Source organism: Mycteria americana, chromosome 9, assembly GCF_035582795.1.
Source record: "Mycteria americana isolate JAX WOST 10 ecotype Jacksonville Zoo and Gardens chromosome 9, USCA_MyAme_1.0, whole genome shotgun sequence".
Classification (NCBI taxonomy): Eukaryota; Metazoa; Chordata; class Aves; order Ciconiiformes; family Ciconiidae; genus Mycteria; species Mycteria americana.
Genome location: NC_134373.1, coordinates 9,558,701 through 9,580,341, shown reverse-complemented (window position 1 = coordinate 9,580,341; position 21,641 = coordinate 9,558,701). Strand labels below are relative to the sequence as shown.

Below are 21,641 nucleotides of genomic sequence, written 5' to 3'. Positions count from 1 at the left end.
TCAACCCACCTCCTCCCTGCCAACAAACCGCCCAAGTGATTGCCCTACACAATGATGGGAACCGAAAGAACTTTATCAACCAAAAATCCTTTAAAAGGCTAATTCATATAAAACTGGGTTAGGGAGCAAGCACGCGTGTGACCCTTTGCCGAAGGGACCGGGGAGCAGAGCAGGCCCTGGAAGGAGGGGCGGGCAGCGACTACAGCCACGGCAGCCTGCGCCATCGGAGCTGCGCGGCGGGGCTGCCGCAGGAGCAGGGCTGCCGCAGGAGCAGGGCTGCCGCAGGAGCAGGGCTGCGACGTTACAGCAGCACGCTTCCAGAAGGACACGCGTCAGCACGGGAAACGACGGCCGCAGCGAGCCCCTACATACCACAGGTAAAGCCCTCGCGCTCAAGCCAACTGAAGTGTTACTGCTAACGTCACCGGGGCCAGGACTGCCGCGTGAAAGCTGTGGTTCACCACTTCGTCTCCATTATTACGTGTGCAGTCTGGGGGCCAGGTACCCGTTCTGAGGCCTGGTTTAAAATGCCATTTCCAAAGAAAAAGGGAACAGCAGCTTCACTGGTTTTTTTCCAGTGCTTGAAGGAGTCATTAATATGGTAAGAATTCCACACATGCATCTGCAGAAATAACTGCAATCAAGAGTAATTTTGGATATCTGCTGCTGATCTTATCTTCTCGGCTTTGTGGCTGTGGGGTTCCCTCCCCCTTGTCCTTTTTTTTTTTTTTTTTTCTTTCTTTCTTAATTACTAGTCATCAAGAATACTTTGGTTATTTAGGAAGGCTGAAAATTTGCAGAATAAACTACTGTGCCTTTTTACACTATCAAATAAGTCTGCTATACGATACCTCTGAAGCTCAAGTTATGGTGATACAATTGTTATGACTAAGGGCAACTGCAATCATTTAAATGTTTTAAATTAAGGATCTGGTTGCTAAAATGAGATTAAGAACACACAAGCAGATTAGAAAATATTGAGGCAGCACAGATTACTTTTATCGTTTTAGTTTTAGGTAAAGCAAAATCATAGCTGATCACCAAACTTTCTCAGCCACATCAAACTCTGCCCCTCACACCAATTGCAATTATCAATCAGAGATTGCAAAACTTGCATAGCTCTAGATGAGAAAGTTAAAATTTGGCATGCATCAAAGTCAGCACTGCAAACAAGTCATACTTACTGCATTCTGTAGCAAAAAGAAATTACATAAACTGCAGTCAGTACTTATACTACTTCCATAACAACACAGAACATATCTATTAGCATTTATTTGGTGTACCAAATAGATCAGTCTTGTTATCAGATTCATATTTGTATGTCACTGAAAATGTGAAGTACTACATAAATGTTACGTATTACTTCTTTGTAGATGAGTGCATCTTTAGGCACTATCCAAAGATTATCAAATAAACCAAGGGACTGAGGCACATCAGAGTGTAACACAGAACAGCATTCTTGCATTGTCACATCCCTAAATCACCATATATCTTTTGTCTCAAAAAGCCGTATCTACAACCTTTGGTAGACACATCTCAGTAAAGGGAGGGGAGAAAGATTACTGGAGGAAGGAGGAGTAAAAGGTTGTTTGACACATTCAGATGAGGCCATCACTTTAGACATATTGACTTGGAAGGAAAAGGACCCCAGCTGACACATCACCTTGGCAAAGAGGAAGGGTAAAACACGCTCGGCATCCTCCTGCCAGGCACATGCCACCCAACGCTGAAAGATTGTTTCTCCACAAGACCATGTTATTCTCATTATAAGGACTGCAGGACTTTTTGCTCACATATTATACACAGTCTTCGTCTTCAAAAGGGGATGGACACTGAACTGCAAATCCAGCTAAACCACCTAACTAAAAGGTCATTAACAATATATTAAAGTAATTGCTAGATGCTTTCCTGATTTTCTGTTTATCTGTGATATTTATGGTTTGCCAAAGAAAGGCAAACCAAAATCCACAGAGTTCTTCACAAATCACTCACTTTAAGCTATGAAATTCTATTTGACATTGCCAAGCCACTGAAAATTGCTATTCCAGGAAAACAGTCATCGAAGAGCAGTGGTGATTTTGTTCTTTATGTATGATACAGAGCAAAAGGCCAACAGTTAATTACAGCAAAGAAAATGAGGCAAAATGCTTGGAATTACTGAAATTCTCAAAACACTTAACTCTGAACAGACCAGAAGACATTCGGTAAATTAAATACACTTCAGAAAGCAGCATTTCCTTTCACAGGTTTTAAGAAACTGTATGAAAAACCCATTAGAGTGTTTATCTCTGGGCAAATCTGAGCAAGGCAACAGAGACTGTGAATTTATTCTCCCTTATCGTATGGCTATAATTTTTAATTACATGAGGGCGTCACAAAGTAGAGATGAAATGCTCACAAATGAATTGTCCCCCAATATTTTAATGAAGACTCCTAGAAATTAATATGACAGAACTAGAAGGGATCTAAAGGACTTCTGACATTGTTTTTTAGAAGGCAATAAAGAATGATTAATATCAGTGATACCACATCACTAAATCCATTCCGGAGAAACGGGCTGGAAGGACCCAGCCATCAGAGACTGTACTTGCTCCTTACGCTGACCATTGGCATTAAGCGACAGAAAGGGTTTTGACCAACACAGAAGCAGCATGGTCAGACCCAAAATTTCAGGAAGAGTTAGTAAATTCAAATATTCTTAGGAAATTTTAGGAAAAAGAAATATTTAAGACCAGCACTTCTCAAAGTGTCAGCTTCTCTTGCAGGCTGTAATTCTGCTACTTTAATGTTGAGAGCATCCCTTCAATCCCTGCATTTTTATAGCAGCATTTCAAACTATCCCTTTGAAATCACTGTGGAATACAAAATATAACCTTTGGGGAAGAAAAAAAAATACTCAGTCTCTCAAATTAAATTAAAGGTGCTGGGGAACAGAATGTCACCTGAGATAGGCTTAAAGTCATGTCAAATTTAGAGATACAGATCAACCAACCACCCTCAGCTTATCCTCTCAATCTTTTATCAGGTGCAACAATAAATTTAGACAAGTAGAAAAATTCACTGACAAAAATCAAAGCCTACTTCACCATGGTTTTCACTTCACAAATACTGGTGTCTTGCTCATACAGCTTTATTCTTTATCAACCTTCAAACTACTGGGCATCAGGGTGGCATTTCATGAATAGTAAGTTTTCGACCTCTAAATTCTGCTCCATGCAAAAATATACTGCTTATATACACAAGCAGATCATGATGTTGTACTCACTCAAGGTTGTTAGAGTCAACCTTGAAAAGATAAAAAGTTCTAGTTTTGAACCACTGCTATTACATGAATTACATACAGGAGCTTGAAAGTCTAAGGAAAATAATTTTTGTTCCTTAATATTTTACCTAATTTCTTCTTTGGAATATTCCAGTTATGTGTATCATGGAATCATCTGAAAAAACATATATAGATGTTCCTGACCTTACACATTGTTGTATCAGTAAAATACCGATGGCAAACAGACAAAATAAAAATCTTTTTGTCAAAAAGGGAAAAAAAAAAAGGCTAAAAGTCTCTTACTGGTCACAGGCAGAAATGTCTCCATATGCTGATGCTCAGTGTCATTTCTTGCATTAGATTTACGAACACAAAATATCTAAAACAGGGCATTTTCCTATGAAAACCAGCTACCTTCTAACCTTCTCCCCCCACCGAGATTTCAAATTCACTTTTGAGTACCCAGATCCCAGGGATTTCCGGAGACACTGAGGCAACTAAGATATCTACTTAAAACTGAAAACTGGGTACTTTTCTGTACTAGTAGGTAGGAATAAATTCTTATCTTCCACCTGCCTAATAAAGTCCTAGTTTAAGTGTTCCATTTTCTTGTGTCCTCTCCACTTCACTGTTTTCCCCAAATCAAGCATATGTTGTTGATCCAAATCTACAGCCTTGGCTATATCCTCAGTATCACCCCTATACAAGGTGTTTCTCAATATTTCCTCTTCCTTCCTAATCTTTCATCACAGCAGTTCTTGTTGAGAGCCAGTTCAAAAATCTACATATTGCTCAGTCTACAACCACACTGACAAAAAGGTGTTCAGCAACACCTTTTCAAATGCCTTATATGAACACATACAGCTAAAAAATACATGAGAAGTATTTAAAGGAAAAGCATAATTTAAAACAAAACCTAAACATTTCAAGTCATGAGACTGTTGAAATCAACAGAACTAATGCCATTAAAATGAACTTTTTGATCAATATGGGGCGGGGGGGGGAGGACATACAGAGACTGATGCTTTTGCTCTAACACATACAGCCCCAGAAAGTAACTTTTTTCGACATGAAGGCAGCTCTGGGCATCAGAAGTCTCTGACATCCTCCTAACATAGGCAGGTGATCCCAGGGAGTTCCCTCAGGCCCCTGGACTACTACTGAGGCTCCTAGAGAAAAAGCCAGAAGGCAAAAGTAATGATGATAAAAGACTAACATACTCGCTTCACTGAGATGAATGGTGGAATGAATGGTGAAACCAACCAGCAAATTTAATTTATATCCTACTGTGGCGTCCGGGGATAGGGATTTTTATGTATGACCACAGAAGCATCCAAGTTTATGAGATGAAACTAAGAAATATAAATGCTAGAAAATGAAAATCAGCAAAATGGGGAAAGTGCATTTAAAGAAAATGTAAAAAGACACTATTTTTATCTTAGAAAGCAATGAGCTACATGTGACCCAGTTATACCAATTTTTTTTTTCTTTTTTGCAAAGTTAGTGAAAATGTTATCAATATTTATTCCTTACTTTTCTGTTTACATATACAAACATTTCAGTCATCGAAGTCAATTGAAAAATATCTCATGTGAACTAGAATAAGCCCTGTGCTTTTGTGTAAATACCTCTATAGGCAAAGAACCAGAGAAGCATATCATTTAACTATAAATATTCCACATATATGTATTCAAACTATGTTTCAGAGTATCTGATGGAAGCAAGGAAGCTGTATGGCGAAACTTGAGGGATTATCCATTTTCTCTGTTTGCGTAGCACAACCACCTTCAGTCCTTATTGATGCTACTGGCCCTGGGAGAGAGCCAGGCACTCGGATATCCACCTTGCTCTCAGCTGTGGTGTCCGGACACACAGGTCTAAACCAAAATTTGGAGTTAAAAGGGCAAGAGACTACAGTGAATCCAGTGCACACAATGCATGTGTGATCCACGGGGAAACCCAGGTACAATCACTTCAACACACTCAACCTGATAAATTACAGCCCTGGAACAACAGGAATTACAAATAGGCAAGAACCTACTATATAATCATATCCATTCCTCTACTAAGCCAGAAGAGCTGCTGTAGGGCAACATGTTATTCTCACAACCTGAAGCAGAGCATTTGTGTATATTTGCTGCAGCATTTCAAATATCCCCTCTGTTCAAAACAGCCAGCCAATGGGATTTACGTCATAAACCTGCGTTTTGTAAAATAAGCCTCTCTAAATACTTAAATTATAATGCGATAAATTAAATGGCGATTAACTTCCTGGGACGCACCTCTGCTTCTAAGCATTCTAGCACTTAAGGAAATTATTGCTTTAATTGTATTTTTAAATCTCCATAACGCCTAGGAGTCCAACCAAGGGCCCCTCTCTGTAAAGCTCCCCTCTTTTATGACACTTGCCAGAAGATGTAGTTGATCACTTATAGATTAAAAATTCAGATCTCCTGTTTCACACTAGACTGGGCTTTGCCCTGTGCCATCAGATTGAACAGACGGCCAGGTACACACATTTTGGCACTGCCACTTGCCAGTATATAGGATATGCTGATGGGCATCAGAAATGGGTTGAATGATTTCAAAAAGGAAATCTGTTGCAAGGTAGAGAGCCTAGAAAAGGCGGCTGAAAATCACAGTCTGGAGATTAAGGCAACTACCAAAACTACAGATATCCATGGCTGAGTTAGAACCAAAGTCAAGACATGAAAGAAAGGGTCCCCAAAGCCAAAAAGAAGCGGGGGGGAGATTAAGATAAAAAGATGCTGATAAGCCAATTTTGTCCATATGCTTTTTTTTTTTTTTCCCCTCTAGTAAGTCATCTTTCTAGCAAATAACTAGACCTTTCTCCAGTAAAATCATCCTTGGGGGGGAGCAGCAGCAATCTCTCAGAGCTCAGCATGCTCTGCAACTGTAATTTCCTTCATGTAATGAACAGGATAGAAAAAGGCAAAGTAACTATTCAGCAACTGGACTCAGCTGTCATACAGCTTTATGGTAAAAGTAGAAATACCTCCCCAATTTTTTCATGCCTTAAACATCTCAGAAAGGTATTTTCAATGTTTACCCCCTCCATATTTGGTGACTTCCCTCTAAAAACAGATAATTACCTCAACTATGAACACGTTAATATAATGAAACTGCATTCTTCATATTTCTAATGATTTCCTCAATAGAGATATTGGCATTTTATCGAAGTCCAGATGACAGTTTACGTAGTACATGCAATATGACCAAGCTTCTTTCCATTGCAAGGGGCTTCTGTGCAGAAGTAACAAGCTAATTGCCATAAATAAATAGAAGCACTATCAAAGTGCACCACAGACTGTGAGAAATGGACCTGGTTTTACTACTGGGTGGCTTGTTTGGCTCTTTTGTTGGTGGTATTTTTATTTATTGCTCGGTTTTATGCAGAATGTGCTGGATGCTGCCACATCTTTGCATGTTCTTGTGTACCTGGAGCAAAAGGAGTTGGTCAGATACTGTCCCCAAACACAAGGTATTCACATCACCTTGGGTCAACCCTCAGCAGATGTCTGAGGGCCAAATGGAAACAGTCCCTCTCTTTCTGCAGCCTTTACGTTTGCAGCTCTATCCCCGGCGCATCGCCACTTCTCGTTGGGCTAAAATACATGGAACAAACTGCTCCGCCAAGGGATTGAGCAGAAAGCATTCACACTCTCAAACTGTCTTCTCAGGGCCTGGCAAACGTCAAGAATAAGCCTTGTTTGGCAGCCTGAACTTTCATAAAACTGCACTCCAAATCATTAGCTTCGTCATATGGACCAGCTACGTAGTGGCGCCTGAAAATTCAGAATAAAGCCTTTAAGCCAACTAGCACAGACAGACATTTTTATCTCTGAAGGGTAGGCCGGATGAAATATTCACACTTGCTCCATGACATTCATTTTTACATACCCTAGCCCTCGTCTACACAGGAAATGCACGCGACAGAAAATTAAATGTCCAAACCTAACAGAATGAGTCTTCTGCTCATCTCTGTTGAAACCTGCCAGGCCCTCAGTCACCTGCCTTCTAAAGCCGTCATTTCTTTTTCATAAACCCCCACCCCTTCCACAACCCTACCCCAACATTTTGCAGAGATGTGGAAACCGCTTCTGCCCAAAAATCCAGAATCAAACATGGAATAAAATGGGACCTGCCCTAAACCTACCCCAGGAAGTCTGCAATCGAGCTGGTTCTGAAATTCCCAGTGCCGCCAAGCATCAGCCCTACCCCGTCTCAAATCGCAGTCTAGCCTGCAGACTGACTACGCATGCAGCCGCTCAAAAACGTGGATAAACATACTTGGAGCAATTAGCGTCAGGCTTCAATCCATCGCTCAAGTTCCAGCAGCGTTACACAACCAACCCGGTCCTGTAGCCTGCATTTTCACACTAATCCTAGTCCCTAAATCCTTGCCCATAGACAATTCACACAAAGACACCCCAAATTTCAGCATTTCGCTTTCAAAACATTCAGTCCCAGCATACAGCTTACCACAAAGGGCATGGCAGGATTCAAAAATAAACACAGCTTTACAGCACCTATTTTGTGGATTGTTTAGCCAAGCTTGCTGTTGACATCTGCCAAACCCACAGAGGCTGAGGATTATCGATAGATTTAAATTCCCTAATCTGAATTTTTGGACAGCCAAGTCCTTAAATCTGCTTTCTTGGATAGCTTTTAGGTTTGTCTGAAAGACGGGGTTTGTGCTTGATGAAAATAGTAGCGGAAACCAAATCCCAAAGAGTATATGCCAGCATTATCATTACTCCAGTATCTTTCCTTTGTTAAGTTTCAAGAAACCTCCAGTTACTTTGTAAGTTAACTTCAGCTTAAATCACAGAAAACTGTAGAAATTACAGTGGGCAATAAAAAAGTAATCTTTCAAAAATAGATGAAAAAAATCTCGTTTATATAAGCTTCAATTTGCATATAATAGAACAAGACCTCTATTATCAGAAGGTGAAGTGTAGGATCTTTCAGAATGGTAAATCTGGATTTCCTTACTCTTCTTACAGGAGGAATTGTAGGATGATCTAAGGAATCATCCTAAACAGGAATAAGGCCCAAGAAATATCGTCTGCCCTGCCCATTATGAAACAAAACAAAACCCTCAAAAATCTGCAGCAAACTAATGGTTTTGCAGTGGTAGCAGACTATTCTAGAATGCATTCCAATAACTTTTAAGTGAGAATCTCAGGACAAAACAGGTAAACTAGAATATCATTAGTTTATTCTTTCAGCAATCCTGATGGGTAAGTGTAATATTAAAGAAGAAAAAAAAAAAGTCACCCTTCAGTAAACACGTATCTTGCTACTTATTTCAATGGTATTAAGCTTCATGTGTAAATATTTAGCATGTATACAAAAAACTCCTACTATACCTTCTATGTTTTTTGTTATAATCTGTCTCCAAGGTACGAGGACACTTTAGGTCAAAGAACATGCACTAATGATAAACCTACCTGCTTCCTGAGGAGAAACATGATTAAAGTAGGCCTTTTTACCTTCAGCATATCAAATAGCTTACAAGTTTAAAATGCACAAATTTACAGATGAAGTCGTCTTTCAAATACATTTTTGCCAAAAAACATTCTTTGTAGAGATGATGTTAGTTCTAACCTTCGAGAACAGATATGAAAATCAAAATCTGATTTAAGAATTAGGTTCAAAAGGGAACTGTGCATTTGTAGTCAGAAGTTTTAAGTAATTTATATTTAGATGGATATAGTTACTGCCATTAGCTACACCTCAGCTAATATATTGAATGTTTAGCCATCATCTTTACAAAGGTACCACACAGCAAAACACTCCAAATTCCACTATACTTTTTATGCTACAAATCTTAAGACATTATTGAATTTGCCTTGAGTTACAGTATTGTACAGTGTTAAAATTTCATTCATTTATTGTTTTAATATAATTAACTTAAAACAATATATTTTCTGTGAAGTGGTTACTTAAATTCTCAACAATAATTGGTTTTTGTAAACATTTTCTCAAGATCTTTAATAGTTTTTGTGAGATTCGATCATTTGTTACAAAACTTGACATAAAAATATTTGGCAGGCATCCTCTTAATTGACCTTACGACAGGACATTCATTCAAGGAACCACAAGACCAGTTATGCTTTGCCTATACAGTGTTCATTACAGAATTATTTTACTCAATTTAAGGATTACGACATAACATCATCTTTTGTTCCAACTAGAGCTGCATAGAAAATTAATTTTGTTTTGCCTTGAAAGAATATCTTTGCTTTTGACTCAATTGATAATAAGGCAGCAGTTTCTGAGTATAAAATTAACCTGTCTGGAAACACAGGGATGTGGGCAGTACTGAAAATACAGCTGAATCAGGATTTGTTTTGCTATGTTCTTCTAATGGATTGTTTTTCTATCATTCACCCTTTGAATTACAGTACTGCCATGCCGTCCCAATACCAGTAACTGTACTAGTTACCTCTAGAAACCTAACCCAATCAAGTTTCTTTTTCAAACGTCTTTAAATTAAAATATGGTACAGTACAAGCCGTGTCTGTTTCTGGCATACTACCTGACTCTCATTTTGAATGTTCAGAAATAAGTCCATTATTTCTGTGACGCTGCACCAAGCTGCTTGGCTAGTGCTCTCACCACAGGTCTTAACTCCTGAGAGGAAGAGTCCCGTCTTGTATGAATGTACTGGTGAACTTGATCCTCAAGTCACAAGGCAAACCTTTCCCACCTTTTCCAGCAGAACCAATACTCAGCGTTTAAAGGAGTGAACAATAACCACCCATACTATTTTAAAGCTTTTGAGCTTGTATGAATTGGGAAAGGTACGCTGTAATTCAGTATGAAAGGTAAGTGAAGACAGCCTTGTTTTTTCATTTTTCTTCTGCAAAACTACAGCTCCTGTACTCACCTACTTACTTATGACCTTCTAAGGTGTTGATCTCCTACCAAAAAAGAAAATTACATGCGAGAAGCAACCTTGTCTCTGGAACACCATCCCACAAGCGCAATTACTCAGTTGGCTTGTGTGCTAGTGCAAGCTTCTGTCTCCCACCTCGCGCTACATGTTTATCCTTAATCAAGCATAACAGAAAGAGCTAGTGAAAACAAGAGTCCTGCCCAAAGATGCCAGCAGTACCATTCTGGTGTCCAGCTTTCTAAAGGACCAGCTCCAAAGAGATCTGGCACCGAGATCCCCATTCAGCCACCTGACTGCTTGCAGTATCTTTTCATAAATATGCTCTTATGTTTAATGCAAACAATAGAACCTAGCTTAGTAAACCCTTGAAGCAAGTATCAGCTTTGTTCTTCCTCTTCATAGAGGCATTCTGATTTGCACATGCTTTGATGTTATGCTTCTGAAATAAAAATTACACCACCCTCCCATGTATAATTACTCTTTTCTGGATTATTCCCATCTTCTACACAGTTTAAACATGCTCCCTGGATTTTCAAGGGGGATGTAGGGAAGTGGGTAAGGATTGCATGTTTTCTACTGATTTTTCTCCCCAGTTGAGTTTCTAGTTTAAACACCATACAGATTCCAACCAAGATCTATAAATCTCTTAAAATAAACTGTCAGAATAAGATTTATGAAAAATCCCTCTCCCTGGTGTTCTCTAACCCAATTAAAAACTCCTCGTTGATTGATTTTGTTTCAAAATACCACCAGTCTAAAAATACTATCATAAACAAACGGCAGTGAGCCACAGATCGCTAGCTAGGCATCGGTACAGAATACTTATCTAAGTGAATCGAGACAAAATGCAATATAATTCCTTGTTTAATTTTGACAGGAAAAAAGGTATAGTTTTTGTTGTGGTTTTTAAAGGATACAAAGCTTGTTCAAAGACATCCACAAAATGCCTCAGGGCAGAAATGACACTGCCAGAGTTTCTCGCATGCTCAGAATGTATATCACAACAAAATACATTTAGTTTACCCATCATAAATATTTATTTACCTGTGGTGTAAAAACACAAGTTTGGCTTTTATAAATTTTTGTTTCATTTGCCAGACATGCTAAGACATCTCTCTTAGGCTCACTTTTCTAGTGTTTTTTTGTCAGGAATGACACACTCGATTCAAATTACATGTATTCTGATGACAAATTCATTAACTACTCTATTAAGCTTAAATAACAGCTCTTGAGTTAAGTGTTTACCATTATAAAGGTCTTACCTCAAAAATTTCAAAGCCATAGATGTCCAGCACCCCCATTACCTTCTTTCTCACTTTTGTTTGTGCCTTAAAAAAAAATTAAACATTGAGTCCGTCATCTGTACATTTCATACCTGGGAATCCAGACAACTAATGCATCTCATAAGTAGGCTGTCAAATTCTGTAAATGTGAGTATTTTCATAAGCTTAAAAACAGAGCAAGCAGCAATCTGTTGAGCTGTGATACAGTTATTCACCTGTACCACGTGTAGCGGTGTACAACCAGGAAAAATGAAATTGGCAAATACAGTTTTACTGTCCACTTTCATTTAAAGGATTTCTATTGATTTTTCTACAGGCACAAGACAACAATACCTTAATGCTCTCATTGATTCTGGTAACAAGCCAAGAGAACAGTCGACTGTATAAATTCTTAGCCAGAGCATCACGGGCGTAATAAGCCTAAACAGAAGAAAGAAGAAAAATGTCGTAAATGCTGGGCTGATCCCAAACTTTTTACGTTACTGACGTATCTTAAAGGTGCCACGAACAGAGTGAGAACGGCTCAGGCAGCAGTGCCTCTGCCTAAGCAGGCACTGGAGCCAGACCAGGGCTGCCAGGACGCTTTGGCAGCATCGGCGGCTTGCTGGTGCATGCCTCTGCCTTCCTGGCTGCGGGCTGGCTGGAACAGCAGCCACAATCAGCGCCCTTCGACTCCCTTCCTGCTCATCCGGATATCCTCTGAAGACTCACGTCCCCCATCCTAATCCTAAGCAAAGGGACTTGAGCAGCTGCGGTTAGGGAAATGACATTCCTGCTAGCCTGAGCTGATGAGACACAGGTGGCAACCACGCTGGCTCTGCAGCATTACAGAAAGATAAATTCACACTGGCAGAAAAAGTTTTTCAGCAGCCCGGGGCGTACAACTCACATGAAATGACATCAGTTGCTCTAAACGAAAACAGGCTGCCACAATACTTTCAACACGCATTTTGCGCAGAACTGTTTCATTTTTTCATTCTCTGCCACATTTTCCTATCTTCATCTTTTTGAGGTAATTCACACATAAAAACAAAACATCCAGTATATTTGAACACTTAGAAACTGCTGAAGCAAAACCACACTTATGCTAGGGATACGTTTTATGCAGTACAGCCTATTAGTTGTATTTCTTATTTGGGCAGTTATGGTTTAGTCACGTAGAATAAATTGACATTAAAAATGATTCTTTCCTTTAAAATGAGGAAATGTAGCTCTTTTTACCTGAGCCACATTTAGTGTCGTTGAAACTTTCTCTTGCTTGGCTTCAACCGTCCGGAAGCTAAAAGCTCTTTCCAATACAGACTGGTCTATACCTGTCAACTCGCAGATTTCCTTGAGTTCTAGCATGAAAAAGAAGAGGGTAAATATAATGAATCCTTTTGTATCATTGCTTTTTCTTCCCCAAAACTATTAGCTTTTACGTAGTTCAGTATTTTCCCAAAACAGGTTTTCTTCAACAGAAGTCTCCCCCATCTACACTCTCTCCCCCCTACTCTGCCAAGCAAAGTTTTTAAAAAGATGCACGTCATGAGGAAGCAGAGTTATTGGTTTTGAAAGCACTTTCTATCTGGTTATTTTTTTGTGAAGAAACTTTTCTTCCATTTATCATAGACTACTTTTCATGATGAAAAACTTTCAAATGAAAATAAATGAACTTTCAAAATGTATCAACTGCAAAAACAGGACCAAATGAATCTGACATTACAGGCAGAGACACCCTACTACAAAAGAACAAAAAGCCTCCACTGCAGAATAACCAAGCAGTTACAGAAATGCATAGCACCATTTAACATTTCAGAAGAAAGCGTTAATAAAGTGGAAAAAAAGAAGATAATCATTTTTGGAATTTCAAACAGAGCGATTGAAATTGCACAAGCATTCAACCCATATGTGCCTGCGGGTGAGTTTTGGAAACAATCTAATTTAATTCATCTGTAAGGATATAGTATGTCTACAGAAACTACAAAATTAATAATGACTTCAGACAAATTAGTGTTTTTCCTCCCATCGCTAATCTCATCTTACCGTTTTTATCTTTGATTTTACTTTCATCTAGGCCATTCACGCGAGATTCAGGCTTAAATTCAATATTTCCCAATTTCAGAACGGCTGCCACCACTTCAAAAACAGACTGTGTTTCATGATCCATAAAACCAACAATCTGCATTGCATTCTGGAAAGGGGACAGATAAAATTATGAGATAAAACAATCTATGTTTAAACAGATCATACTTGCAAAATTCACCATTTATCTGTATTAGCATAAATTAGAAATGTTTTATGAACACTTTTGCTACAAAAAGATCATGATATAATTACTACACTTAGATAAGTAAGTTTTTTTAATACAAAAGACAGGTTAGAGAAGACCTGGTAATCAAGCTGGCATGTCAGTCCGGTCCACTTCTAGGATTCATTCAGTTTATGGGTTTCTAAAATGCAGTACTTCTTTCTAGCCACTTAATTTAGTTTATAACCCAACGCAATTTTTCACAGTCAAATGAAGAGGTACTGCTGTCTACTCAGTCTACTCTGTTGCTGTAAAAGCCAGTAACTTTTAGAATCTAAATTTGCATACACTGGGTAACAGGGTCCTGTATTCTTCTTGTCCCTGAGTACAATCAAGCAAAGCCATCACGGTAAATCATCTTGAGAACCATCCCAGCCCTGTTTTTCTTTCGACTTGGTCAGCATCACCTGGTTCATGAAGCTCAGTCACTGCCATCATAAGCAACTACATAATATAACCTTTTCCATGACCTGATCAAGGGATCTGGACTTTTTTTTTTCCTTCCCCCCTTCTTTTTTTCTTTCTTTTTTTCCCCGTTTTTTAGTCTTCTTTGTATTCCCACTAGAACACTCCAGGAACTTGGTTCTTTGTATTTTCTAGTTGCAGCTAAGCCTCCCTGAGCAAACCCGCTATACCCTTGCAGAAGGGTGCCAGCACTCAGAAAAGACGGCCCTCCCAGCCCAGCCCAGCACGAGGGGCCAGACCGAGGGCTTAAGAACTCTGCGTTAGTGTTGAGCCCTTTGGAGTTTACACCCAACCCCTGTTACTTCTTACCCTAACTGTTCTGAAGTTTGCAGCATCGTCCACTCCATTCACTTTGGCAGAATCAAGGCCTAGGTAGTTGTATCTGCTGAAGTCCCGCTCCAGCTTGAGTTTGCCTAATAAAGCAAATAAGAATATCATTAGTAACAGCAGTCTTGTTAGTAGCTCTTTTATCCCAGAACCAGTGTCGTCAAGAACTGTTGTTGTTATTAGTAGGATTAAGTTTTCTTTAAGGATCTTTTAATTACAAGCCTTCTGAATCAGAACAGGCTTTCTTCTTTGTTTATAATACATTGCAAAGTCAATTCTGCCTCAGATATCTGGATAATAACCAAACCATGTATTTATTTCAGGTATTACTATTGCCACTACCACCAATAATTTGAAAAATGAATCAATATCACATTTCCCACAAAAGATGATGTGCGTGGAACAGCACATTAAACATAAAGACGACTCGTATCTGAAAATGGCAGAAGGGCAACACTTACAGAGGAAGTCTTCCGACGCACCAGACAGTATCTGGTAGAAAATGTGAAAGTTTCGTTCACCTCTCGGCTGCTTAACAACACGAGACTTCTCTAGCAGATCTAAACAAACAAACAAACAAATCTCACAGGTCAGGGAAAGATTGTTGGAGCAAACCCCCTTAATATGAATATAATCCCCCATAATTTTCTACTTCATTGCTTTATATCAGCAGCAGCAAATTAGATGATGATAAATGGTAGGCACAAACCTTATCACACTGTATCGCATTAGTACCTATTTCTCAAATAAGTTATTTGAGCAAGCTGTGAGCCCAGTACACTTCTAAATGCTGCAGTCTATGAGCTGCAAAGAAAACTCAGGCCAGGGAGGCAAAAGGTGTCAACCAATTTACAGTACCACCACAAAATTAAGATTTGGTGAGAATGACTGTGTGGGTGAAGGTTTGAAAAGAACCAAAATGTTAACAGGCTAAGCACATGAGAGATGGATAAATGAAAGGGGGAAGCCACACAAAGAAAGAATTTAAACTGAATAATTACGTAGCACTTTGTGATCCTCAGGTGCCTCAGACTAAGAAATAATTCCCAATGGGACTGACAGAAGCTCCGTCATAAGACACTTAAAGGGAAATTTTGAAAAGCATCACTGCACTGATTGAGTAGTTTGACAAGAAGATTGCTTCGTCCACCGCCGTTAGTGACGGGCACATTTCTAAGCCTTACCAATAAGGGTAAGAATCCAGGCAGACAGCAGAAGCAGACTGACTTGTAACACATTGCAAACACTTCGGACTCCACATCATATTTACCGTGGAGGTGACAATACGAAGGTCGTTCAGCCTGTACTGCACTGAAAGGCTGTGGTCCCCAGCGCACCAGGAGAGGGGAGAGGGATGCGATAAAGAACCTCTGGACAGGTATCAGTGTCACTCGCTGGTTTTGTACCAAAAAAGAAAATGTTTTTCCTTCTTTTCTCACTGGCACACAAGGGCTCCACACCATTTTTCCAGATAGAGAACCCACAGTTCCCAGTACACAGTTTCTCTTAAGGTACATATATTCAGCAACATGAAGACAGAGACATTCAGCGCCTCGCTCCAAGCGCACAGCAAAGGTGTTCCCCCATGCACCTACCACTACGTACCCACCACAGCTCGCTCTGACTGGGGTTAAGTTCTCTCTAAGCTGTGCCCAGGCAAGAAGAAAGCCGCAAAAGGGAAACTACCACAGCTTGGGTGTCACTCTTCAGAAGAGCTGCCACGAAGCTGAGATGGTTTCACAGATGTAAAACACAGGCAACACCAATTCATTTAAAGACACGTGGGGTTGCGAAACACTTCCCCTGCCTGGCTACTGTAATATCCGACGTGTATTCTATTAAACCTTTCCTCAGATTTCCATTTCTGCTGAAACTGAGCCTGTTCAGTCTTAGCAATCCGGAAAGCCGGAGGCAGGGCTCAGTGCAGCCACCTTTGTGCTGCAAGCCCCGCTCCAGCCCCGCCGCTGGGGAGCAGCTGGGGAGCGGATGCCCCGCGCCAGGCTGCAGCCCCGGGCACCCCCGGCTTCCCGGCACGCCAGGGCTTAGCCCGACAGGGAGCGTCTGCCCCGGAGTTCGCTCCGTGAACGGAGGAGCAAGGGGGAGTGCAAGAGAGCGTATTCATATTTTCGCTAGCTGCGGGCAGCGTGTTGTGCCTGTGTTGCCCACTGTAATCACTTAAGCTTACACCCTTTCTCGTGGAATAGGAACCAAAGACCAAACTTCAACCCACAAAATTACACAAGCCTTAGGAGGCCCTCCTCCAAATAAACTACAGCAAGACAGATTCAAAAACTAATTTCTGCTCTAATAATTAGCCAGTGACAACAATGAGAAAACTCAGACAGTATTATTAACCCTTCCAACCCAAACCATTCTATGATTCTGGTTGGCTTATAGTAGGACAAGTTTCTACAGAAACTTGCATAGTAGGACAATATTCTACAGACCAGCTGAACTATGTTATTCCATAAACATGCAATTGCTGGAGAGAAGTGCGACCACCATAGCAGGTGACAGTGAACGTAGCTCCCAACGACCAGAGCATCTGACTGTATGAAGACAAATACCTCTCCACCATCGAATGCTTCCTGTGACCACATCAGAACTTTAGCCTTGTTGGAATAGACATTTGTGTTTTTATAACTCAATAACCCTACAGTCTCTTTCCTTCCAAAGGTGGCCCTGTTTCAGCACCCAAGTTTTGCACATCCTGATGACAAAGTACACCCAAGATACACCCAAACAAGTGGCTGTCCCATATCGCCAGCAGCTCACCTTTATATTAGGATGGAGCAGGCTACAGATTTCCACTTTTGCTTTTTCCATTTTATTGGCATCTTTTTTTTCTTTTTTTTTTTCTTTTTTTTTAATCACAGATGACTAACATCTGATGCCGGATGCTATGTTGGAAAGGCATAGATCAGAAGGTGTAGTTCTCACCAGCAGCCTAGTGTGCAACCTCAATACCTCTGACTTCATCTAAGGTTGGGGCTCCCCTCCTTGACCTGTGGTTCATCCTAACTATCCAGGTAGTTAGCCTAACTATCGGATACCTGATCCTCTGTAGTTTTTAATTCATAACTGAAAGGGAGAGGCTGGTCCACCATCCAAGTGTTAATATGTGAGCTGAGAAAGGCGAGGTGAGCGCCAGGCAGTTCAGAGTCACGCTGGCTGTGAAGGTTCTCCAGTGAAGTGTTGGAACGGATCGCAGCCAAATTTAATCTCAAAGAAATAAACAACTTCAGCTCCTGCGGTGGCTACACACGCTTCAGGAAACGGCTGTATTTTCAAAGGATGTTGAAGAAATGCAGTTTGTGAAGCAGTTTGGCTTATTTGGGTTTAAAAACATTCTATATATAAATTTACCTAAATGCTGTCATAAAAGCTCAGCTACATAGCCTGGCAAAATATTATATGTAAGCCTTCTTCTAATTACATGCACGCCTTCAGCAGATTTAACAAACAGTTTCTTGAGCATATGTCAAATGAGTTATGCTAGAAGGGTAACTGTCTCGGATTTTTCACAGCACTTTATCTTATTTATATGTTTTTAGAAGCAAGGAGGTTAACTAATTAACAGTCAGCTTTCCAAAGTCCCAATATTCCATATTCTGTTAGCCTTCGTAACTGAGGAAAAAGGCTCCAGAAAGCAGTTACTGACAGAAAATCAGGTATTTACCTTAACAAAGCAGCTGTTGTCAGTTCTTTTTAAAGCTGTATTCATTCTCTGTTTTTTTTCTTTTATGCCCACATGCAGACTGAAATCAGACTGGTAAAAAAGATCCAGACCATCTGCCCCACTCTTAAGAAAACTTCTTCCCTTTGTTTGCCCTAATTAGCATTTTAATAAATCAACCAAATATATTTTCCTTAAAGCAACTCCTACACAACAAGTAACTTTTGTGTTAACTCTCACATGATTACAAATTCTGTGGATTGAACAGTCAAAAGAGAAGACGCAAAGATGCACATCAGATTTCTGCCTGCATCCACTCGGTAATTCTGTTTATAGTGGCATGTGTGGACAGATGGTGCTTATCTATATGAAAACACACACAAGCAAAACCCCCAAAACTCTATACATATTACATTTTGTTATATATTCTATATAAATTATGTATAGGGACTATACAGAATTATCTAGAGAGAACATACAGAACTACACATGGTGTATTTATGGATTAGGTATTCTTCCTGCACTACCACTGCTTCTGCTTGAACGGAAACATTTAACATGTTCTGTGTATCAAAGCAACTGTAAAAATTAAATTGCTTTGGAAAGGTCCAACCTGGAAACACTTCTTAAATCATATTGTTTGAATACCCATCAATTGAGATGAGGCAATCCAGCTACATCCCCCAGGTTCTGAAGATTATTTGTTATTCCTAGATAACACTGGTTTAAATGCAAGAGATCTGCGTAAGCATCCTGCTAAAGCATTCGACTGAACTCAACATGAAAGAAAAAAAAGAAATCGATGCCGAATACCTCTGGAAACTCTAATGTACAAATTTACATGATTTCTTTTCAGTTACTTGACCCATGAACTTGACTGATGCAGAAAAATTTAGCATATTTGTATTGCTCTAAATATACTAGAAATCGAATCAACATTCAAGAAAGGAATAAGTAAACACTACAAACAAAAACAACACCACCTTGGTACATTCTGAATAATCCAGAAAAAGGTTGTTTTAGTCATATTCTCTTCAGCCAGCCGTGACCAAGGACCTTTTTAGCTATTCAGCCAAAGTTACAGAACAGTTCCTAGTCACGGAAGCTTATCTCTACACCCACATTATGTTAAATTATGTTTTCTGTTTTCCTACCTTGACTCTTCAGCTGTCATCAAAAAAGTCACTGACTAAAAAGAAAAGACACTAGTGGTTCCTCACGAATCTTTTCACATTATTCCCACCAAGTTTATAACACTGTTCTCTTGAATTAAACGATCCATAATTGTATCAAACAAAACCTACTATCTGGGCAGTATGTGCAGTGAAAAAACAACGACTGCACAATTTTAGGAGTCTTAAATCCTGATTACTCAAGTGGTAAGTGATGTTTAAAAACGAGCTAATCAAAACGTTTAGTGTTTGTTGTTGGTTGGTTGTATTTTTTTATAAAACACTTCCTAATTTAGGCAAAACAGTTGCCTAAAAGGTGGCAACTGTGCTAACTGAAACACCAAGGGAGATGTTGGGACAAGTTAAGACTAAAAAAATCCACAGGAATGAGTATCTCTTTCCAAAATCTCTAGTTGTAAAATTTGTGTCATATTTCCCTGAGCAAAGGAGATTACTAACAGCAATCACAACTAAAATCAACAGCACGACTTGTTGGTTTCTCTGGAAGCGGGTAATTACTTTTGTCTTTTAAAATGAACAAACAAGTTGTAAAGAGGAATAAGTCGTAAAGTTACCCCTATCACTTTGCTAACTTAAAGTTGTTGCTTTAGATAAACATCATGGGTTTCTTTCATGTTGTTGTTGGAAAAATTGCAAAACAGGGCCCTTTCTTAATCACTTGTCATTTGGACTTTAAGTACGCTCTGCTGGTTAAAAATGGCTTTTCAAAAGCAGGCATTACTTATACTGTACTTCACCCGCACCACTGTTATCTTCTAGTTAATCATTAAATCACTGAAGGGCTGAGGCAGATTAGGAAAGATCACCCAAAGGTAAAAAGCCAGGTATCTTTCAGCAGGAAATCCCAGCTGAAATGTGAAAATTTAAGACTTGCAAATATTCTGGGAAAGCCGTCACAAGATCCCTACTTTTCACACGGTCTAAACAACTGCAAGTGTGAAACATTTTGGACCGTAGCATGCAAAACTATTTCAACCGTAAAATTAGGTGTACACAAAAGCGGTCACAAGACTAACGAACCAAGTGGGCACACAAACATCGCCTTGAGTACAAAACAGACGCAGCATCTGTGGGTAGAGTCATATTTTAGAGTTGCACAAGCTATTGCAATTAGCACCTATTACTTTGACAACAAACATACCTATTTGTACATAAAATAGACTTTATTCTGTAATTACAGGTGGAAAAGAAACTACTATTCTCCTTTCCCCTGCTCCCATCCCCGCTAACGTGATAGTTATAATAAATGGAAAACTAAGAATAGTATTGATGGTTTCTGTAATTTATTTCCACAGTATTACACTCAGGTGAAAGCAAGCTACTTACCCGACACTCCAACTGCCTTTCTTTACAAGTGCTCTGGAAAAAAAACCTCTGGGTGCATAAGCGCCGACAAGAGCGTTCACTGCAACAGCAGCAACCGTAAACATCCCGCGGGAGGACAGAAAGAGCAGAGACACCTCGTCCTCCGCTCAGGGAGGGAAAACGGAAAGGCACTGTACCTGTTTGTAAATGCGTTTTAGAGCAGCAGCATACCTTTAAGCAGGGACTGGTGTTTGTTACAAAACAGTGATGGATATCTACGGTCACAGGTGACAATACAGCAAGGGTTTAGTGTTCAGGAGAGCTCGGAAGAGTAATTTGGGCTTCCTAACCCCACGCACGGGAAACAGGTCAGCCCGTGAATGGACGGGCTGGCCGTAGGCTAGCACTAGGGCTGTGCTCCTCACCTTACACAGATCCCAGCATCTCCCACCCATTAGGAAAACAAGCTGGGACCTTCGCAGAAAACTAACAAAAAGGGAGGATTCGAACAACTCAGGCTTACCACGTACCTCATCTTACTCAGCCTTCTCCACTATCCTGCTCACTGCCCATGCCTCAGTGTCCGCCGACATAGGATCAAACAAGTACAACACACGCTACCTGAAATCATTTTTCTTTTGTAGTCTAAGGGGAAAAAAATCCTGACTGAAGTAACATATTTAAAGATTGCATAAATCACGTTCAGCTCAAATTTTCCACTCTCAGTTTCTTTTTATGACTGCACACCATGATATAGCAATCTGTCAAGTGCACTCAGAAGCTCTGAGCAGCCATGTAATGTACATGTAATGAGCCTGTATGTATGTTATGCTGTTCAAACGTAAAATTATCTTCAGTTTAGGAACATACCAGTTCTGACTTAACAGATGTTACAAACTTCTTCCATTACAATCC

The 21,641-nt window shown here is 39.9% G+C and overlaps 1 protein-coding gene across 4 annotated transcripts in view; it reads right to left on the bottom strand.

Moving 5' to 3' along the window:
* Window positions 1–21,641, bottom strand: part of MYO1B (myosin IB) — a 117,492-nt gene that overhangs the window by 31,326 nt on the left and 64,525 nt on the right. For all 4 annotated transcript variants that reach the window (XM_075512261.1, XM_075512258.1, XM_075512257.1 and 1 more), the window contains exons 8-13: window positions 15,014–15,112; window positions 14,535–14,638; window positions 13,496–13,643; window positions 12,692–12,810; window positions 11,804–11,890; window positions 11,450–11,515 (exon numbers count right to left, since the gene is read on the bottom strand). In XM_075512261.1, the coding sequence (XP_075368376.1) occupies window positions 11,450–11,515; window positions 11,804–11,890; window positions 12,692–12,810; window positions 13,496–13,643; window positions 14,535–14,638; window positions 15,014–15,112 (623 nt within the window). The remainder of the gene's footprint in view (window positions 1–11,449; window positions 11,516–11,803; window positions 11,891–12,691; window positions 12,811–13,495; window positions 13,644–14,534; window positions 14,639–15,013; window positions 15,113–21,641) is intronic.